At 41.8% G+C, this 23,152-nt stretch overlaps 1 protein-coding gene across 1 annotated transcript in view; it reads left to right on the top strand.

Annotated features, from left to right (window-relative positions):
• Positions 1-23,152, top strand: part of LOC124776648 (UDP-glucosyltransferase 2-like) — a 90,404-nt gene that overhangs the window by 58,233 nt on the left and 9,019 nt on the right. The window contains exons 5-6 of the mRNA XM_047251735.1: positions 6,565-6,787; positions 12,382-12,601. Of these exons, the coding sequence (XP_047107691.1) occupies positions 6,565-6,787; positions 12,382-12,601 (443 nt within the window). The remainder of the gene's footprint in view (positions 1-6,564; positions 6,788-12,381; positions 12,602-23,152) is intronic.

The following is a 23,152-nucleotide window of genomic DNA, read 5'->3' as shown; positions in this document are numbered from 1 at the left end:
AGTTCACATTGAGTTTTAATAGTTTCGTCTGTAACGACAAGGTTTTATTGAAGATGAAGGTTTAGCTATGGGAAACACTTTAGCTGAAATTTTTGTGGATGAATTTGAGAACAAAGTTTTCAGCTCTTTTCCAGAAATTAAGGAGAAGTTTATTTATTAAAGACGGTATGTTGACTGTACTACTTTATTATTCAAAGGGAAAAAAGAAGAAATAGAGGAAATGACTAAAGTTTTAAACAAGCAGCATCCAAAAATTCAATTCACGCTAGAACTGGAGAACAATGGAGCGATTAACTATTTAGATTTGACCGTCATAAAGGAGGAAGGTGGGCACGTTTTCGGCGTCTATAGAAAAGACACTTGTTCCGACAACATTATAGAAGCGACGTCACGCCACCCGGCACAGCGTACTTTCTTGCAATGTGCAACAGAACCTTGAGGTTGCCACTAAAGGAAGATGAGTTGCAGAAACAACTAGGCATTATTAAGCAAGTAGCAGCAACTAAGATTTTGCACGTATGTTTAACAAGATCAAAAACAAATCCGCGGGTATCGGTAATGATTCTAGAAAAATAAAAAAAAAAGAAGTTTGTCACCCTGATATACAAAGGGAATGTGTCGGAAAGGATTGATAAATGCTTTCCAAAAAACATCGCTGTGGCATTCCAGAATGAAGGGCAAATGACACATAGATTAAGACATAAACCAGCAACGACAAAACAAATGAAATACAACAATTCCGGCGTATACAAGATCAAATGTGCTGAATGTGACAGTTACTATGTAGGGTAGACAGGGCGGAATTTTGAAATTCGATACAGGGAACATTGCAGTCATAGCAATCGGACAGCATTTGGAGCGCATGTAAAGGATAGTAAATATGAAGTAAATATGAAGCTCGATGTTTTCAAAAGTTTTCAATGATCTTGCGCTCATTTGGTGGCACTTCTTGCTTTGAGCACATCATAGCACTTCACTATCACAAACACAGCTCACTAAAGGTGTTCTGGCGTCGAAGTTTATATCTTACGCAGTCCCGCCGCCATTGCACAAATTCGTGACCTCCTTGGCCACTTACTGCACAGAAACATGTGACAATGCGTTGCCACCGCCAGTACTGAAGGACAATAGCGGTTGAAATTCGACTGTTGTGTAGTTGCCAATAATCATACGACTTTCCAAATCCTCATATGTCAGGCACTGAACGCCCTTCCCAGTGGAATCGATATAGCCACAGAGAGGATAGAAAGTCAAAATTGTTGTTTTCACAAAACACAATCGATTCAGTTCGACATTTGAATCACACTATCCATGTCCCCACTAGAAAACATGTCTTTTGTGCCACGAGATTTGTTTGGTGCCATAAATAAACTGATATTTTATCATTTCTCTACAATGTTACCGCGTATAATTAGAGACTTAAAAGAACTTATACCATCCTGTGCAAAAATCGCCCATTCAACTCCCTTTTTCTCAGCAGCTTAACTGCACTATAAATTCATCAGTATCCTATTTGTATCATAAAATGTTTATCACTAGAATTATTCTCTTAAACGTAATACGAATTTAGCCTGAATTTACATACATAAACTTTATTTAAGAGTCTCCCAAAATAACGTTCATTTTCGAATTAGCCCACTTAATACACCCCCAAAAATTAGCTTGTACTTTACATGTAGCTACATGTTCTACTTCCACAAGCAAAATTTTAATGAGGTCTAATGACCTCCAAGCACCTAAATTTCTGCCAAAAATAATTAAAAAATACTAAACACCACATGAAAAACCCATCCAAGATACTACAAATAGTATGTTTGCAGACCCCTTGACATTTCCCTCAAATTTTATGTGCAGTGCAATTCATATTCCTCTCTTAGGTAAATAACGAGGTTAATTACGTACTGTCGCACCAAGATTTGTGTGGCCAATATGGAGACTCTTCACGCACTAAGTTGTGCCACAGTATATTTCACAACATCTTAAATTCACCAAATTTACCCTTTACGCAAAACAAAGATAGACACCAAAATTCTTAAGAACCACACATGAAAAAACCTATATTTGTACACCTTTTTTTCATACCACATTCTTCATTCACAAGGTGCAAGTCTGCCACTGTTCCCTCTTATGACATTTACGTCGCCTGTGTATCTTTTGAATCTCACGTTTTTCCACTTCTTCACCTACTCAAATTCGTGCACACTTTCCTCTTTCTTTGACATCAACAATTGTAGTTAAAGGATGCGCGTTTTTAATTTCAACCCTCTAAACATTGCTCTCATTATTTTTCCTCCATATTTATTCTATACATTACAACGTCAAACCAACTCTTAATTTCATTATCACCATCAAATAATTCATTAATTCCATTGTTTACCCCTTCAAGACCTCTACTTTATACTTCTCCCATGCCCAGAAATAAGGCATTAATGACTTCAGTGATTCTCCATACCATCTCCAATCATTAACTGAGTAGACACTTTCTTTACTGCTATACCTTTTTACTGCTATCACCTCCTAAAAAATTTTTCTTTATTATCCACTTTTATATTCTCCCAATCTAGCTCTAAATCATCTGTAGGATTTCAATCATTCTCAGAACCAGTTGTTTCATCAAATATAGTGTTACCTTCCTGTGAAGTTACGATATCAGTATCACAATTAATCACACTAAATATTTCATCTCCTTTACGTAAAACTTCACTTATTTCCGCCGAATCCCTATAGACTTTATTAAAATTAGCTCAATTAACATCCGCCGTTAACTCATAAAATTCATTCCTTAAAACATCCAATAGACCCATCGATAAATTATACAAATCATCACTGATAATTCCGTCAACCTCAGCCGATGCACAATATCAACTGCCACTACTGTATCGCTCCACATTAGAATTCACTGTACACACGTATTCCGCCAAACTCGGATCTACCTCTGTCTCCGTAATATTTACTCTCCTCTCAGACGCATCCGCCTTTTATGCTTTAACATACAGTCTAAAACATTTTCACGGTCATCCTTCCACACCTAATCATAATTCATGCTTTCATCAAAAGCCATCGGTTCTCTTCCGTCAATGGCAATAAATGCACAACTCCTTCTTCCAGATATCTAAATCACTAACATCAACCTTCGCAACATCACCATCTAAATCAGAATCTTTACCTTCCTTTAACAATAAATCACCCACTTCCGTTGATACATAATGATTCTCTATCACCAGCTGATGTGACTATCGCTACGCGACCTTCACAAATACCTTCGCATACTTCCGTCTATACACCACAAAACTCACCTGCGGCTGATGAAACTACAGTTTCCCCGCCTTCACAGAGAGCTTCACCTACTTCCACCGATACAGAATCATCTACAGTACTTTCGCCTACATTAGTACAACTGTTGCTTTTGACTAGTGCCTCATCAGAGTTCGTCATACATTCCACCTCCACCAAATTGAGATATACTTCTGCCTCTCTTCTGATCAAAGAATTTTTCTTTATACATACATTCATTCCATCATTCACTTCTCTTTCGCAAAAGAAATCCTCCAGCCCTATATTACCATTATGGAATCTCTCAGCACATTTTACTCCATGTATTGCACCCTCTTTACGTTGCGCTGCTTAAAATTATTCCCAAAGCTATTCTTCCTTGTTATAAGCTCCATCTTTGAGATTTGTGGCTTCTTTTCCAATTTTCGACACTCACACAGTTTTTAAAATAAGTTGTCCTTTTCAGCACCAGTTTCTTTCGCCACATCTTGACCTGAGATGTGGCGATCTCTATTTATTTTTGCATTTCGTGAGGCTCCTGCTCCTTTCATCTCTTCGTCTCGAAATCTTCCTTTCCGGTTTTGATTTCCCCTTTCAATATTATTGCTACCATTACGGTAATAATTATTTTCGTGACTATTATAATCCCCATTCTGGTAGCCATTTCCCTGTCTGCTATTCCCATTATGTGTCTTGATTTTCAGGGTCTGTTAGTTTCTCGATAAAATCAGAAAATTTGTCAGTTGAATACGTCCGTCTCTGGATAAGATCCCATAATAAAAATTCCGTTTAGCATCTTTTGAGCGTCGTGATCTTCGTAAGGACGATTTATATGCGTCAACTTCGCCAGTTCACTCACATAAAAATCGCGCATCGGCGCACTTCCGGGTTTGAAACTTGGTCCATTTGCCTGGGCGGTTGATTGCACGAAGGTATCATGCATTCCTCTCAAACCGTTTGCCTGATGCCCTGGAAGATTCCATTTCATTTTCGACAGAGGTTATGCTTCCAACATGATGGTGCACCTCAACATTCTGGAATTAATGTTGAAGGTATTTACACAGAATATTTAAAGGGAAACGGCCTGGATAGAGAGGTCCAGTTGTACGACCTCCGCGTTCTTCTGACTTAAATCACCTAGATTTTTTCCTGTGAGGACACTTGAAGGAGCTAGTGTACTCTACTACGCCGACACATGCAGAAGAACTGATAGGGCGTGTTCATGCTGCTCTTGCATCTGTGGAGCCAGCCATGTTGCGAAGAGTCCAGAGTTGTATGGTGCAGTGTTTGGACTTGCAATTGGAATCTCTATTCTTTTGTAAAAGTCACGCGATCATTAATACGGAAATCATTATTGTCACTGGTTGCTAATGCGTTAATCTGAGCAGGCGTACTCCATGTAGTACTAACGACTAGTAGATCTGAGCTATTTAACTGTGCAACCGTCTTTAGCATCTAGAAACTGATATTGCTTTTTTTTCTGTTACTCTGTCATATGACAGGTCATTTGTTTCAGTTCTCTATTTCTGATCTGTCTGACCATGTTTATGTTAAGTTCCCCGTTACAATAGACTGCACTACTTAACTGTCGGATACGTATGGCTTAAAAAACAGTATGTGTAACAGTGCTATATGGTAGAATGAAATTGGCAAATAAAAACAAATACACCTCGACCTAGAATCGAAAACTCGACATCCTGCATGCTGACCCAAAAACAGTACCCACTGCATCAACCGCACAACAGTACGCCTGTATTCTGAGAGAGGTAGTTACAATACATGTTATTACAGGGTTGCCGGACTGCCAATCTTTAACGTCCATTTACTGCCGGAATTATGGGCAGGGCGAAATTTTGTGACAGTCGTTTTTGTATTGCTAGTATGTGAGGAATAACGCTACGAAGTCCGAGTGCGCGAACTTTTCTTCATCCTGTATATTGATGTGTAATGTTATGGCAATGGTTGCGTATGGAGTAGCAATACCACGAATCTTTGGTTATACTTCGGAACTCATGTACTCGTCCTTCTTTCTACGCTGGTGTAGTTTGCTTGTACCCGTTGTACCCGACAACACACTCAAGTTTATTCAGTGGCAGACAATGGCGAATCGAGTCTGGGAGCGTAAAGAGACGATAAGTATGGGCATGACCATAGGACGCGCTGGCGAGCTTAAAGCGAGTATACAGGGCTCACAACAGAGATAAACTTTACAAGTCTATAACAAAGTTAATGCAGTTTACCTCAGGTGACTGCTGTGGACAAGTTTGACTGTAAATACAAATGCCTATGTCAATACAGTCTTTCATTCCTAAAATGTATCACAAACATGACTGATATAATATGGCTGATAATTGTAGATTACAAAATTCCAATTGCTTGGGTGAGGAATTCATTTACAGACTAGAAACTCTGGTCCGTTGGAATTGACTTAGGCCGTTTTTAAACTGGCTTTCTATCTTTACCAACTTGATGTTAGGAATATGAATGTATAATTGTGTTCCACTGTGAAGGACACTATTCTGATTAAGACAGATGTTCTGGCATGAGAGACAAGAATACTCTTGCAATTTCTTGTTCTATGAGAGTGCACAGAACTGTTTTGCTGATGTGCATTCTAGGTTTTTAAGAATTCTGTTAGAATGACTGTTGTTTCTTTAGAAAGTTTATCTTTAATGAAGGGGAAAGAGGATGAGATGAATCTTCTACCTTTACATTGCTTGTGGCCTTGAAGTTTTGGTAGCTATACAACAGGTTGCATTACTCAAGTCTACAAGGAATGAATGTACGTAAAATAAATTAATACTGTTGTCTTCAAGAGGTTCTTGATTGACCATTTTGGTGTGAGACATTTAATTTTACTCTAAGTTTTTCATGTGGTGATTTATATATAATGTTTATTTTTGTCAACTTTTATTGTTTCAGAATTGCATAATATTTGCGTTTGTAAGATTAAGACTTGAACTATTTTCTGTGAATCATATGTAGGCCTGTTGAGTAGTTGCCTAATCTGTGTTTGTTATTGTGGAGTTGTCCGCCCCTGGTAGCTGAGTGGTCAGCGCGACGGAATGTCTTGCCTAACGGCCCGGATTCGATTCCCGGCTGGCTCGGACATTTTCTCCGCTCAGGGAATGGGTGTTGTGTTGTCCTTATCACCATCATTTCATCCCCATCGACACGCAACTCGCCGAACTGGCCTGAAATCGAAAGACCTGCACCAGGCGAACTGTCTACCTGATGGGAGGCCCTAGTCACACGGGATTTTACTTCTGATCTCTAATGTGTTGCCGTCAGGACATCAAGCAGTTTCTGGATGGGGCAGAACACGGCGTCATCTACTTCAGCCTAGGAACCAATGTCCGCAGTAATGCGATGTCAGACTGGAAGCGACAGGCATTCATTGAAGCGTTCCGGGAGCTGCCCCAGAGGGTCCTCTGGAAGTGGGAGAACGACTCCCTTCCCAGTCGGCCTGAGAACGTCATGGTCAGCAAGTGGCTGCCACAGCAGGACGTACTAGGCACGTAACTATATCTGCATATTGTATCTATCTTAGCCTAATGGTAATCGGTGACACTCTAAATAATAATCTCACTGATGCAAGTCTTTTCTGCACAGATGATAATGTTTCTTCTTTTAAATTATAGCCTCTTTCCAACAGCTCCATTCATCATTACTACTGAATGTTGAACACACCAAGTTTTATTGCCAATCGTTCGCTGTTGTGTATCACTTCTCATCAGCATGTTTATCAATACCGTCATGAGAAATTACCACTGTCACATTACCTTTATTGACCTATGTACCAGCAGATTCGCAGTTCTAACGTAGAGTGTTCTCATTGCGATAATAGCAGTGTTGACTTCTGCTACTCATCAAAGTCACTAATCGGTTAAACAATTTGGCAGATCGCTCTGTAAATCCATACATTCTCACATTGCGTTGTTAGTCACTGGCTGTATTGCTCATTTGACCATTATTGTTGTATATACACATAAAAGTCACAAATACTCTAAATTATTCGAACAATGATATCATTATACTTTACACTCATCACAACTATTATCGCGCGGCAGTGAACCAGTTGCAATTACAATCACTTGAAAAATAATTCCACACAACTAAAGTAGAATAAAATACACTCTTGATCTACGCAAATCTTTTCCCAGACACATTTTTTCTCAGACTGATGCCAACCCTGTGCGCCAGACCTTTCTCGAGATTCACCTCTCAAAAACTAGCTAATGAGAGGCCAGAAAAGGACATGCCAATAGGAGACAAGAAATCGTATTTGTCACTCGTTTCACATGATAAACCGTGCACCCGAAGCGGGATAATTGGAAACCGGATTATATGCATCATAAAAACCTTATAATATGGATGAAAATGCATATAAATGCATAAAAAGTTCTGTTTCCATACACTGCATTATGTGTCTCGAATAAAAGTTTCCCAATATACCAACAACGCGTTTGAAATTTGGCAGCGTGTGGCCAATAACCCCAAAAGACATTACATGTTGTCAGTAATTCCACATGTTTTTGTATTGATTGACCTTGAGAACATTTCAAACGTGCGTAACATTAGAGGCATTGATCAATGGTGCTCTTATCGATGTTTCGAGATTAGGCCGCCAAAGAGTAAAACCTGAGCTCAGTTAGATGTGGTCTTAACCGATAAGTAAAATGCAAAACTTCATACTCAAGTCAGAGGCAGATAATTAGCACACATTCTCGCTAATCTCGTCAATGGCTCGATTGGGGACTGACGCGTTGTTGGCTGAGGTATTTGAATAAAATGACAGAATTTGTGAAAATCAAATTAGTGTATGAGTATAGTTTATTTCTCATAGAGCAATGGAACAACGGTTCTTGTTGATGGTGGTGCGTATTCTTCCTATTGCATCTGATACGCATATAAAAAGGATGCAGTGAGTTCAGAACGAAATTGGCTCCTGAAGTTTTTGCCATTCACGAGCCGCACTAATTTAACACCACCATCAGTTCTGTGGTTCCCGTGTCTTATAGAAGCGAGAACAGCAGATTCAGAGTTCAGAGATGATGGCCAGATAATATGTACGAGGGAATATCGGAAAGTAAGGAACAATAATTTTACTATAAAAAAGTTTAATAGGTAACAAAAAATCACAAATGAACTTACTTATCTTATCTACTTTCTTACGTAGTCACCAACTTTGTCAACACATTGGTCCCATCGTGCTACGAGTTTCAGAATGCCTGTTCGTAGAAGTCCGTTCGGTTGGAATATAGCCATCTGCGGACTGTTGATTTCACTTCCGCATTCGTCGCAAAGCGTTGGTCGGCCAGGATTTTCTTCATGGGACTAAACAGATGAAAGTCCAACAGTGCAAGGTCCGTACAGTATGGTGGACGCTGGAGCACCTCCCACCCAAATTTGGCGATTTTCTCACGAACAGGAGCAGCAACATGGGGGGCGAGCACTAACTTGAAGTGCCGTGAACAATAGTGTTCACTGCACCATAGGCAATGATGAACTGCTGAGATAAGGTTCGCAGCTGCACACGTCGGTCGTTCCAAGTTGCTGCGTGGCTGCAGCCGTTAATAGCCACCCGGAGCGTGGCGAATCACTAAGGTACCTCCAGTCTCTCTTGGAAGAATGCACACCACCTCGAGACATTGCTTAGATCTACACAGCGGTTCCCATAAATGACACGCATGTCCATGTGAATTTCACTCGGTTTATTTTCTTTGGCACACAAATATCGAGCTACGCTTCGCTGCTTTTTACAAGTTGACGGCAATATCATGGGTGTCATTTGTGTTTCGTAGCTCAGGCTTGTCACACTAGAGCTAAATAAATAAATACGCAAAGCACCTCTGTAGCACAAATTTCACACAACATCGTCTTGAAATTTCAGTCACTCAAGATGCTTCAAAAATAAAAGAAGTGAAACGCGTATGGCAATAAACAAACTACCTTCAGCTAGTTGCGCAGACGGAACAATTCTGCATGAATTTTGAAGCAACTAAGGAATGACGGAAAACAGAAAAAACGACGTTTCAGCATTTCAGCTTCAATACCAGGGTAGAAAAAAATTATTATGCGTTGCTTACCGATCCTCCCTCGCTATTTGAGCTTGTGCAAAGTATCTGCAAATAATCTGATGGACGCGTTTTGTTTATAACGGAATGAAATCAATGGCCGAATGCGAACTGCATTTGACAAATGGCCTCACTTTATCATCATCTGCTGACCTCACGGATCCAGCTGCCTTTTCTAAATAAAACTATTACAAAAATCATAAATCATGTACCGCTTAATAATTGCGGGGAGCACATTTCCTTTTAATTGAAACATAAATATACCCCCATTTTAACACATTTAATTATAAATCAAAACAAATTCTACCACAGAGAGACTTAGATAAAATACGCCAGCTTACTTCGATGGAGACGAGAAGAAAGAGTGCTTCGCTCCCCGATTACATTTCGTTATGAAAAATTTGAAATTATTCCTTCGATTCGTTTCAGCCATAGGTTGATTTCCCTGATATCGTTGACCTGAATTAACAGTTCATTCGCGTTTTATCACATTTTTCAAAGATGACATGAAACATTTCCTTAAGAAAAGAGCGTACATTCGTGCAAGGAAATCACTTCGGAATATTTTTTTTTTTTTTATTTCAAAAAGATGACTTTCTTCAAGTAGTGCATCCGGAAGAAATTTACTGGACTTTTCTTGTTTCTATTGTTGTATACTTGCAACACGGTCATTTTGCGCTTGTAGTTGTGATACACACATTACCTATCAGTTGTTTGCTGCAATTGAATTGTGTGTATTACATATGCACACGTGGAAACGTAAGCAGCCACTATCGCCGTCATCCAAACATGGTTTATACTACAGCTTTCACTTTTCCCTGTCTGTTTGAGAGTTTCAGCTGTGGCTAACAACACTCTGCCTTACAAACACTTCCCTCATTAAAGTTGACAACGGAGAGGTGGACCACAGTTCTTCTTCAGCATAAAATTTGTGTATTTTTCAACTTTTTTGACCTCCAGCGGTATGTTCGTGTAGAGTGCCATACAAACTTATGTATAGTGATCACTGAGGCACTGCCCCTTAAAAAGAGACATATGATAAAATGAAAATATATATGCGTGGTCCATCTCACCCATAAGTGTATGGGTAAGGTCGATCAATGGTCTTGGAGAGAAGAGTACGTAAAAAAAAGCCATCCATGAAGATGGGAGTCAATAAAAATTTCACATTCTTGTTTTGAATATGTTTAATTAACATTGGTTTTTGTAATGAGTTGTTGGTTCTGTTCAAGCATAAGTCTGTCTTTCTCTCACCACAGCAGCTACACTTATTACCAAATGTTGATCTGAACAGGAAACACACTGAATCCAATCACAATTTTTATCAGTTTCTTAGTAGAGTTTACCACATCCAACACATTCATCCTAATCTGATTCATCAAAGTTATTTTCATAATCTTCTACAATGTCTGCACAGGTGAGATACTTGCAATATCTTATCGAGCATCTTCAGTCTGTTTTTCGTCTCACTGCTATCTCCATTTGGTAATCATTTCTTGCCTTTTTTCTGTTTGCTTTCTATTATTATCCCTCATTTCCTTTACAGTTTCAATATTTCAAACAGAATCTAGCCCTCTGGATACAGTTGCTGCCTTCCTCTTAAAAATAATGGTTTTTTCAGTGGAAGGAACAGGTGATATTTCTTCCAAAATTTTTGTCTGTGCTGGCTTAGGAGAAGTCAGATTGTAGGTGGTAATCTTTGAAGTTTTAGGTTTAGTAGAAGTGGCTTCTGAAGCTGTGTCAGTGAAGGAATTTGACTTGTGTAGATAACTCTGCCCTTTTGATGTGTTTGGTTCAAATGGTTCAAATGGCTCTGAGCACTATGCCACTTAACTTCTGAGGTCATCAGTCGCCTAGAACTTAGAACTAATTAAACCTAACTAACCTAAGGACATCACACACACCCATGCCCGAGGCAGGATTCGAACCTGCGACCGGAGCGGTCGCTCGGTTCCAGACTGTAGCGCCTAGAACCGCACGGCCACTCCGGCTGGCGATGTGTTTGGGATCAGTAGCTCTTTTGACGAGTTTTGAAGTAGTTGGCTGACCTGTGTACAACATTCTGTCTTGCATTTGTTACCACAGACATATCTTCCGACAAATAATAATAGTTTGGGACTGCGGCTATTTTCAGTGGGTATACTGTGCATACCTTGAGCTAAATTTAATTGTGTACAACTTCTCTCGCATGAAAACAAGTGGTCCATATCTCCCAAATAACATTGGTCCATCGCTCCCAACGGTCTGGGAAAGAAGAACCACCACGACTTTTGTCTGTAGGCAGCCAACTCTGTGGCCATTTTAGATTAGTTTCATACCCACACATTTGTCAGCTTCACAGTAAAAAAACTGCATCAATATTATACAAACTAAGCCTTAATATTGCACTTATGTAACTGCACGATAAAACTTTTCGGTTTATCACAACAGAGAATCTTATTTTTCTGCATAACTAACACGAAAATGACAGCAGCACTTCTACACTACGTTTCTTGACGAAAGAGCTTCCTTACAAGTAGCGGCAGCTGCCCTCCAGCGGCGCATTTGGGAAACACACCACTGGTCCGTCTCATCCAGGGGTCCAGCTCTCCCGGACTTATCTTTTTTTATTGCTGTACTTATAGACTCGCCCTCAGTTTTAAATTCTTCTGATGTCTGTGATCTGATGAAGATGGGAGTACTGGACAACATCAGTCACGGTGTGGCAATGGACACGTCAAAACACGACAGCTTCCTTCTGCCATTGTCTCAAATTTCCACGCCGATACATCTTATTACGCTCATTACATACAACCAACTGAAGCATGCATGTGAATATCGCTTCACTGCTACGACTTATGTCATCAGAACTTGATTGTGATCATCACGAAATTCGGCTCTATTAAGCGGGGGACTAATATTTTTACAGCGAGCTTACGTGGACTTAACAAGTCATCCTAAGAGGGTGGAAATCACGTTATCCGACAAAGAAACGTCAATATAACTGTTTTGAAGACTTTTGTAACATTTTACTTGTTTGTGTGTGTTACAGCTCATCCAAACGTGCGACTCTTCATCACGCAAGGTGGCCTGCAGAGTCTCAATGAAGCCACGTACCACGCCGTGCCGCTGCTGGTCATCCCGTTCTTCTGCGACCAGGCGCACAACGCCGCTAAGATACAACAGACTGGGGCTGGCGTCCGGCTAGAGTACAGTGACATCACCAAGGACGCCTTGCTGAGGAACATACGGACCGTCCTTCACGACTCCAAGTAAGCTAATTTACGCTTTTTTTCGTAAGTTACGACCATATCATTTTAACCGACATCTTAGCTGAGAAAGGTGTCATCAAGACTTAAATTTGTTCAATACCTCCGACGACTACGTACAAGGTGTTACAAAAAGGTACGGTCAAACTTTCAGGAAACATTCGTCACAAACAAATAAAGAAAAGATGTTATGTGGACATGTGTCCGGAAACGCTTAATTTCCATGTTAGAGCTCATTTTAGTTTCTTGAGTATGTACTGTACTTCCTCGATTCACCGCCAGTCAGCCCAATTGAAGGAAGGTAATGTTGACTTCGGTGCTTGTGTTGACATGCGACTCATTGTTCTACAGTACTAGCATCAAGCACATCAGTACGTAGCATCAACAGGTTAGTGTTCATCACAAACGTGGTTTTGCAGTCAGTGCAATGTTTACAAATGCGGAGTTGGCAGATGCCCATTTGATGTATGGATTAGCGCGGGACAATAGCCGTGGCGCGGTACGTTTGTATCGAGACAGATTTCCAGAACGAAGGTGTCCCGACAGGAAGACGTTCGAAGCAATTGATCGGCGTCTTAGAGAGTAGTTCCAGCCTATGCCTCGCGACTGGGGAAGACCTAGAACTACGACGACACCTGCAATGGACGAGGCAATTCTTCGTGCAGTTGACGATAACCCTAATGTCAGCGTCAGAGAAGTTGTTGCTGTACAAGGTAACGTTGACCACGTTACTGTATGGAGAGTGCTACGGGAGAACCAGTTGTTTCCGTACCATGTACAGCGTGTGCAGCCACTATCAGCAGCTGATTGGACTCCACGGGTACACTTCACAATGTGTCAATCCTCATTCAGTGCAAATGTTCTCTTTACGGATGAGGCTTCATTCCAACGTGATCAAATTGTAAATTTTCACAATCAACATTTGTGGGCTGACGAGAATCCGCACGCAATTGTGCAATCACGTCATCAACACAGATTTACTGTGAACGTTTGGGCAGGCATTGTTGGTGATGTCTTGATTGGGCCCCATGTTCTTCCACCTACGCTCAATGGAGGACGTTATCATGATTTCATACGGGATACTCTACCTGTGCTGCTAGAACATGTGCCTTTACAAGTACGACACAACATGTGGTTCATGCACGATGGAGCTCCTGCACATTTCAGTCGAAGTGTTCTTACGCTTCTCAACAACAGATTCGGTGACCGCTGGATTGGTAGAGGCGGACCAATTCCATGGCCTCCACGCTCTCCTGACCTCAACCCTCTTGACTTTCATTTATGAGGGCATTTGAAAGCTCTTGTCTACGCAACCCCGGTACCAAATGTAGAGACTCTTCGTGCTCATATTGTGGACGGCTTGATACAATACGCCATTCTCCAGGGCTGCATCAGCGCATCAGGGATTCCATGCGACGGAGGGTGGATGCATGTATCATCGCTAACGGAGGACATTTTGAACATTTCCTATAACAAAGTGTTTGAAGTCACGCTGGTACGTTCTGTTGCTATGTGTTTCCATTCCATGATTAATGTGATTTGAAGAGAAGTAATAAAATGAGCTCCAAAATGGAAAGTAAGCGTTTCCGGACACATGTCCACATAACATATTTTTTTCTTTGTGCGTGAGGAATGTTTCCTGAAAGTTTGGCCGTACCTTTTTGTAACACCCTGTATACTAGTTTAGTTGTTGGACCCTTGATGGGTACCAAGATGACTTGCTTATGCGGAATACAAGCAGAAACACACTCAGATGTAATTTTAAACTCGTCAAGTTGAACTGTGTGTGGGCAGGGATAGATAAATTTTCTTTGCAGGAGCAGTCGATACGAATGTTTATAAAACCTCTCGATACTAGTTCATATTTGATTTAGACGACGCGCATGCGATCAGATATAAGTAATTGTTCCACTCAGCATGTGTTGTATCTAATAAAAGAATTTCTTTGAGCTACAGGCAAGTATCAAAAGTCTGTGGAACATATAGTAATAGAGATTCGCCATCATATCCTTTATTTTGAAACAAAGGAAGTGATTAAAACGGAACTAATGATCCAAATAACATATATTACGTTTTTGTTTTTTACTGCATATTAAATATGCAGTGCGTACTCAATACGTTCCAGAAGGTTTATTACTTTTCTTTTATACCGACTTTTTTTTTAAATATCGCACCATGTCAGTCCAGAAAATTGCTTAGCAGTTGTCGAGTGAGCCAGTTTGTGCGTTTGCTACCTAGGTTTTTGACATTTTTATTTGCAGAGCTAGCTGCATGTTGGTAGAGCATCCTTGCAAATTCTCGATATCGCTTTCCGGACGTGATACATCAGCCAGTAGATGCAGTTCTCAAGGTAGACAATGCCTAGGAAGGTGGAGAGACAGTACCAGAGCCCTATTCTGAATTCGGTGCATATGTTCGATGCGGGTGTCGGCAGCGTTGCCCCAGGCAACTGCTGCAGATTCCAGGAGAAGTCGTATGGGACGTATGGAAGCTGCCCCAGAAGATGGAAGAATCAGCAATGATCAACGGCATGAGGGTGCAGGAGGCATTGGAAACCACTGCGTTAAAGACACGTAACGTGCATCCATAGGACATGTGTGTTGTAAATGAAAAAGTGTCATGATGATCACTCCATTGGCAAAAGATTTCGGACTTAGTCCCCCTTTCTGATCTCCTGGAAGGAACTTTCAATGGGGCAGGTGACCATTGGAAAAAGATTGAATAACCAATTAAAGGGTGACGTTCTACGAGTCGGGGCGTGGAACGTTAGAATTTTGAACGTGGAGTTAGAAAATCTAATATGGGAAACGCTAAGGCTCAGACCAGGTATACGGGAGGTCGGTGAAGTAAAATGGAAGGAAGGAAAGAATTTTTGGTCAGACAAGAACACGGTAATATTAACAGCAGCAGAAAATGATGTAAGGGGAATAGGATTCTTTATGAATAGGAGCGTAGGGCAGAGAGTGAGTTACCGTGAATAATTCATTGACAGGATTGTTTTCATCGGAATCGACACCAAACCAAACCGACAGCAGTAGCTCTGGTATATATGCCAACGTCGCAAGCAGAACGTGGAGAGAGAGAGAGAGGGAGGAAATTATGAAGATATTGAAAGGGTAATTCAGTACGTACAGAAAGATTAAAATGTTCAAATTCAAATGGCTCTGAGCACTATGGGACTTAACTTCAGAAGTCATCAGTCTCCTAAAACTTAGAACTACTTAAACCTAACCAACCTAAGGACACTACACACATCCATGCCCGCGGCAGGATTTGAACTTGTAGCGCCTAGAACCGCTCGGCCACTCCGGTCGGCGATTAAAATGTAATAGTTTTAGAGGAATAGAATTAGGTTGTACGAGAAGGACTAGGAGAAAGGGTTACGGGAGAATACGGGCTTGGTAGTAGGAATGAAATAGGATTGTTCTCATCAGAATCGACACCAAACCTACGCCGACAGCAATAGCTCTGATATACACATTAATGTTGCAAGCAGAACGTGCAGAGAGAAAATATGTGAGGACATTGAAAGGTTAATTCATTACGTACAGAGAGATAAAAATGTAATACTCATGGTGGACTGGAATGAGGTTGTGGGCGAAGGACTAGGAGAAGGGGTTACGGGAGAATATGGGCTTGTTATTAGAAATGAGTGAGGGGAAGGGCGTCAAGTTCTGCAGTAAATTTCGTCTAGTAATAGCGAATACTGTGTTCAAGAATCACAAGAAAAGGCCGAAAGATACAGGAAAATTCTAGTTAGATTGCGTCATGGACAGGCAAAGATTCCGAAATTAGATAATGAATTGTACGTTGTACCCGTGAGGAGTTATAAAATGAGATCACAATTTAGTAATGACGAAGAGGAGGCTGAAGTTTAACAGACTACTCAGGAAGAATAAACGCGCAAAAAAGTAGGATACGGAAATAATAAGGAGTGATGAGATACGATTGAAGTTCTTTGAGGCTATAGATACTACGATAATGAATTTCTCAATAGGAATTTCTTTGAAGAGGAATGTACATCTGTGAAAAGGTCAGTCGGTGAAGTTAAAGAAAACCACAGGCACAAGGAAGATAATTGCGAAGAAACAATGCGTAAAAGTAGAAATGCTTCAGCTGACTGAGGAATGAAGTAGAAAAGCCTTCAGGAAAACACAGGAATACAGAAATACGACTCACTTACAACTTAAATTAATAGGAAGAACAGGAAACCTAAAGCGAAATGGCTACGTAAGAAATGAAAAGACATCGAAAAAGATATGATTGTCGGAAGAACTGAGTCAGCATACAGAAAGGTCAAAACAGTCTTCGCTGAAATCAGAAGCAAGAGTAGAAACATTAAGAGTGGAATGGAAATTCCATTGATAAATGCAAAGGAGAGAGCAGATAGGAGGAAAGAGTATATTGCAGACCTCCATGACGGGATGAAATGTCTCAAAATGTGATAGAAGAAGAAACAGGAGTCGACAAGTAAGGGATAGTATTAGAGTCAGACTTTAAAAGAGCTTTGAACGACTGAAGGTCAGATTAGGCGGGATAGATAACATCGCATCACAATTTCTAAAACTACTAGGAGGAGTGGCAACAAAACGTCTATACGCGGTGGTGTGTACAACGTAAGATACTAGCGATATATCATCAGACTTTCGGAAACATATCGCCCACACAATTTCGAAGACAGCAATATCCGACAAGTGCGAGAATTAAGGCATAATCAGCTTAACAGCTCAAGAATTCAAATTGCTAACACAAATAACATATGGAAGAAGGGAAAAGAAAACTGAGGATCTGATAGATGGCGATCAGTATGGCTTTAGGAAAGATAAATACACCAGAGGCAATTCTGAAGTTGCAGTTGATAATGGAAGCTATACTGAAGAAAAATTGAGATACGCTCATAGGACTGTCGATCTAGACAGTGCGTTCGGCAGTATAAAATGATGTAAGATGTTCGAAATTCTGAGTAAAATAAGTGTTAACTACTGCGAAAGACGGGTGGTATACAGCATATTTGAGAACCAAGAAGGAAGACTTCTATACGACTAACGAAGTAGCCGAATTAAAAAGGGTGTAAGACGGGGATGTATCCTTCGCTCCTACTCTTCACTCTATACAAGAAAGAAGCAACGACGGAAATAAAAAATAATTGAAAGAGTGGGATTAAAATACAAGTTGAAAGACTGTCAATGATAAGATTCGCTGAGGACAGTGATATCCTCAGTGAAAGTGAAGAAAAATTACAGAACGTTTTAAACAGAATTAACAGCATAATGAGTACAGAATATGAATTGAAAGTAAATCGAAGAAAGACGAAAGTAATGAGAAGTATCAGAACTGAGACCAAAGAAAAACTTATCAGAGTTGGGGATCAAGGAATAGACGAAGTTAAGGAATTATGCTCCCTGTGCAAAGTAACCGATGCAGACGGAGTAAGGACATCAAAAACAGACGCAGTGGCAAAAAGGACGTTCCTGGCCAAGAGAAGTCTACTAATACGAAACATAGCTCCTAACTCGAGGAAGAACTTTAGGGAATGTACGTTTGGAGCACACAGACTCTGGAAAAACCGGTAAAGGGGAGAATCGAAGAATTTGCGATGTTATGCTAAAGAAGAATGTTCAGAATTTGATTGACTGAGAAGGTGGGAAATGAGGAGCCCTCTCCTCAGAATCAGCGAGGAATGGAACATATTGAAAACACTGAAACGAAGAAAGGACAATGTGATACGATGTCTTTAAGACATCTGCGAGTAACTTCCATGGTACTAGAGAAAGCAGTAGAGGAAGACAAAGAATACATGCAGCAAATAACTGAGGACGTAGGTTACAAGAGCTACTCTGAGGTGAAGAGTCTGGCACGATGGAGGAATACGTGGCGGGCTGTATCAAAGATTGATGAAAAAAAAAAGGTCAGTAGGAAGTTGGACAGTACTCGCAGAGCCCAGTTCTGAATTCTTCCGACGGGATTTTCCCAGGAAATTACAGCGTGCTCAGTCTCATTCCAAATGTATTCGATCGGGTTCAGCGCTGCCGAATTGGGAGGCCAACACATCAGTTGGAACTCGTCACTTAGTTCCTCAAACCACCCCATCACAGTCCTGGCCTTGTGATATGGCCAATTACCTTTCTGAGAAGTGCTACTACCGCAGGAAAATATGATCGTCACGAAGAAGTGTATGTGATTTGCAACTAGTATACGATATCGTTTAACCGTCGCGGTGCCTTGCGAGAGCTCGACTCGACCCATGTATGCCAACATAAATGTTCCCCAGAGCATAATGGAGTCCCACGATCTTGTCTCCGTCCCGCATTACACGTGCCAAGGACTGTTACACTGGAAGACATTGGAATCGCGCCCTCCCGTCGCGATGGTGAAGAAGGTGTCCGGATTCATCAGACCATGCAACGCATTGCGCCAACGTCCTGTGCCTATGGCCACTTGCTCATTTCAGTTGTAATTGTCGATGCTGTGGTATTAACATTCCCACGTGCATGGGCCGTTAGAAAAGGAGGCCAGTCGTTAGGAGCGCTGAGTGCGCTGTGTATTCAGACACACTTGTAATGTGCCAAGCATTAAAGTCAGATGTTAGTTTCGCCACAGTTCGACGCCTGTCCTGTTTTACCAGTCTGCCCACCCTACGACATCTGACATCTGTAATTAGGGTTGGCCACCCGGTCCCATGACATCTGAAAGAGATTTTACCTTGGTTTCGCCACGTGTAGAAGACACCCACCATAGAACTCCTCGTACACCGAAGTTGTTGAGTTTTCTAAATGTCTCCAGCCCTCCACAATCAATCCACTCTCAAACTTAGATAGACTGTGTACCTTCCTCATTCTAGACCCACCAAAAAAAATTTTGCGTCACCTCGGTTTCCAGAACCTCTGAAGATAGACATTAACTGTGGATATTGTATCTCAGACACAGTCCCTTTAACTGTTCAGATATGTCTCTAAACCCACCCAAAAATGTAAACAACCGTGGATGAGCAGCGCCTATTAGACGTACCAGTTCCAGTCATTCCACCAGGAAGGAGGTGCACGGCTCGTGTTGTCTTTAGTTCAACGATGCCTAGACGGTCAATACCGCGGTTCGATCGCGTACGGACTATTACTTTGTGCCAAGAAGGGCTCGCAACAAGGGAAGTGTCCAGGCGTCTCTGAGTGAACCGAAGCGATGTTGTTCGGACATGGAGAGGATATAGGGAGACAGGAACTGTCGATGACATGCCTCGCTCAGGCAGCCCGAGGGCTACTACTGCAGTGGATGAGCGCTACCTACCAATTATGGCTCGGAGGAACCCGGACAGCAACGCCACCATGTTGAATAATGCTTTTCGTGCAGCCACAGGACGTCGTGTTACTACTCAAATTGTGCGCTACAGGCTGCATGATACTCAACTTCACTCCCGACGTCCATGGCGAGTGCAACCACGGCACAATGGGCTCAACGACATACCGAATGGACTGCTCAGGATTGGCATCACGTTCTCTTCACCGATGAGATATTGCATCGGGATTGAATATGAAAGGCACAATGCCCACTTAAGTACAAGAGGAGTGACTCTTCTAATAGTCTGTGCTTTGAGCTTCTCCTGGGAGACCAGTATTCAATTCCGGTGCACCACTGCAGTTTTTCTGTTTCCCTTGGACCTTCACATTGACCATGAAACACAGATATTGACTTCAGCCAGACAAACGTCGGAGATATGTTTCAAGGCAACGCGGCCAGGCTGAACGCCTTAGACACACTGTCCAGCGAATGTAGCAAGGTGGAGGTTCCCTGCTGTTTTGGGGTGGCATTTTGTGGGGCCGACGTACGCCGCTGGTAGTCATGGAAGGCGCCGTAACGGCTGCACAATACGTGAATGCCTTCCTCCGACCGGTAGTGCAACCGTATCTGCAGTATATTGGCGAAGCATTCGTCTTCATGGACGACAGTTCGCGCCCCCATCGTGCACATCTTGTGAATGACTTCCTTCAGGATAACGACATCGCTCGACTAGTGTGGCCATCATGCTTTCCAGACATGAGCCCCATCGAACATGCCAGGGATAGACTGAAAATGGTTGATTATGGACGACGTGATCCACCAACCACTCCGAGGGATCTATGCCGCACCGCCGTTGAGGAGTGGGACAATCTGGATTAACGGTGCCTTGTGGATAGTGTGCCAAGACGAATATAGGCATGCATCAGTGCAAGAGGACGTGCTACTGGGTATCAGAGGTACCGGTGTGGACAGCAGTCTGGACCACCGCCTCTCTGGGTCTCGCTGTATGGTGGTACAACAGGCAATGTGTGGTTTTCACGAGCCGTGAAAAGGGCGGAAATGGTGTTTATGTTGTTATCTATTCCAATTTTATGTACAGGTTCCGGATGTGTGTACACAAGGACAGTGCGGTGGCTGATACTACACGCACTTTTCGTGCCTCTGACTAGCAGTCACTCCTCGCCAGTTGACTCTGCTGTCGCCTGGATGGCTTAAATGGTTGGTTCTGAGCACTATGGGACTTAACATCTGAGGTCATCAGTCCCCTAGAACTTAGAACTACTTAAACCTAACTAACCTAAGGACATCACACACATCTATATCCGAGGCAGGATTCGAACCCGCAACCGTAGCAGCAGCGCGGTTCCGGACTGAAGCACCTAGAACCGCTCGGCCACATCGGCCGGCCGAACAAGAGTCCTGCACATTCTTCGTAGGCATAAAGACCACCCATCCGTATATCACTACATCAAGGGCTTCACAGCAAAGATTTCCAAATTCGCCTGGAACACTGTTAGTGAGTTGAGTTCTGCGTCGAACCTGGAACTTTATGCATAGGACACTTTTTACCTATGATGCCATGTTTACAAACCATTGGAACGTCAACTTACACAATATGCACAACTAGTCACCAGAAAACCCACTCTGGAATGTCACTGCACAGTGTGGTATTGTAGGACAACTCATGGTTGTCTCGTATTTGCTGATGGCATTCTTAATGGTTGACTGTACGGGTAATTCTCGAGATGCAGCTTACCTGGACTGATGAAAGATCTACTTCTTCACTTGCGTCAGCATGATGGATGCCTTACGCATGGTGCCATGGCGGGAAGAAATACACTAAACCAACAGTCCCCAAACCGATGGATAGGATGGGGCAGTCCTGTTCAGAGATTCCCAGCGCGTTCGACGACCTTACCAAATAGATTTTTTTTGTTTGGGGACGTGTGAAAAAATGTGGTGTATCAGCAGGTGTCAGCAACAGTGGACAAAATTAAAGCCTGTATTTCCGCTGCATGTGCTGCAATAACACCAGAAACATTGACAGCAGTGAGCCGATCAATGTTGGAGCGTGCATAGAGGTGTAGTGATGTAAATGGTGATCTCTCCTAAAATGGGCTGTAGCGTTCCTGCTTTGAGCAATGTGACTGCAAATCGTCTTACATTTCGTGTGTTTCTGAGAAGACGTATGTTTGATTTGTAGGTACTAGTGAAAGTTTATGTAATCTTTTCAGTATGTGCAAAATTTCATTTTTAACGTAATCATTGACATTTCTGTTTGTGTCAAGTACCTTTATCCGATTGATGTACAACTACGTACAACTAGCCTTTACTCCTCTGTTAGATCCTTGGTTACCCATTAACAATGTTAAGCCTGGCCGGTGACATTCGGAATTTCTTTACTGCAACGTCTATTCCAGTACTGTACTAAAGATCAATAAAGCACGAACGAGTAACTCCTTTCGTTGATTTTCATTGTGTGTGACTGGACGTCTGTATTGTTTGCAGTCCACTCAATAACAGTGTAAACAACAATAAATACAATGTTTGTCACATCGTAGTACGTCAATCACATCTCGATTACGAGCTACGTGGAGTTCACACTTGCATTTTGGGATTTACAATAGCGGCGCGTGTCGTTCATTGAAGGTTCAATTTCGCTTTGCAATTTCTTGGGGGGGGGGGGGGGGGAGTAGCTAATGTACTGCGATGCAAACTACGCTGCTGATGTTTGCGTGATAAATAGTTCATTAAAAAAAACCTAAGTTTGTGTTGAAAATAATATTTGGTTACATTTTAGAACGTCTCACAGTGTTTACTTTCATGAGCTCTGCCTGACATTCATCGTGAAACTCGGTTTTCACTCTATATCGTTCCAGAGATTCTTGCATCGAAACGTTTAAGTAGGCAACACTGTATATATGTATATTCTTCTGTCTATCCGTCAATGGATGTTTGCGATCACACGATGCATCTTTATCTTTTTTCTATGAGCTGCACTAAATAGTAGGTGATCTGCCCTTGGTGCTCTTGTCCACTGCTTTATACTGAACGAAGATGTTCTTCTTCACGCTTTTCACTTTCACCCTCAATCTCCCCCTCGGTTATCAACAGTAAAGGTATATACAGTGCTAGGAAAAACTTAATGACATGATAGATAAAGTAACATAACTTACTAATACCTAATAATAGCTCATCGGGAGTGAATGAAAGTTTGGCAGTGTGTTTCCAGTGGTCTCCTAGTCGTGTACGGGAAGTTCAACGCCACATGGTGTGAAGCCG

This window comes from Schistocerca piceifrons, chromosome 2 (assembly GCF_021461385.2).
Source record: "Schistocerca piceifrons isolate TAMUIC-IGC-003096 chromosome 2, iqSchPice1.1, whole genome shotgun sequence".
NCBI lineage: Eukaryota > Metazoa > Arthropoda > Insecta > Orthoptera > Acrididae > Schistocerca > Schistocerca piceifrons.
The sequence above is the reverse complement of the archived record's forward strand: the minus strand, read 5'-3'. Positions and strand labels throughout refer to the sequence as shown.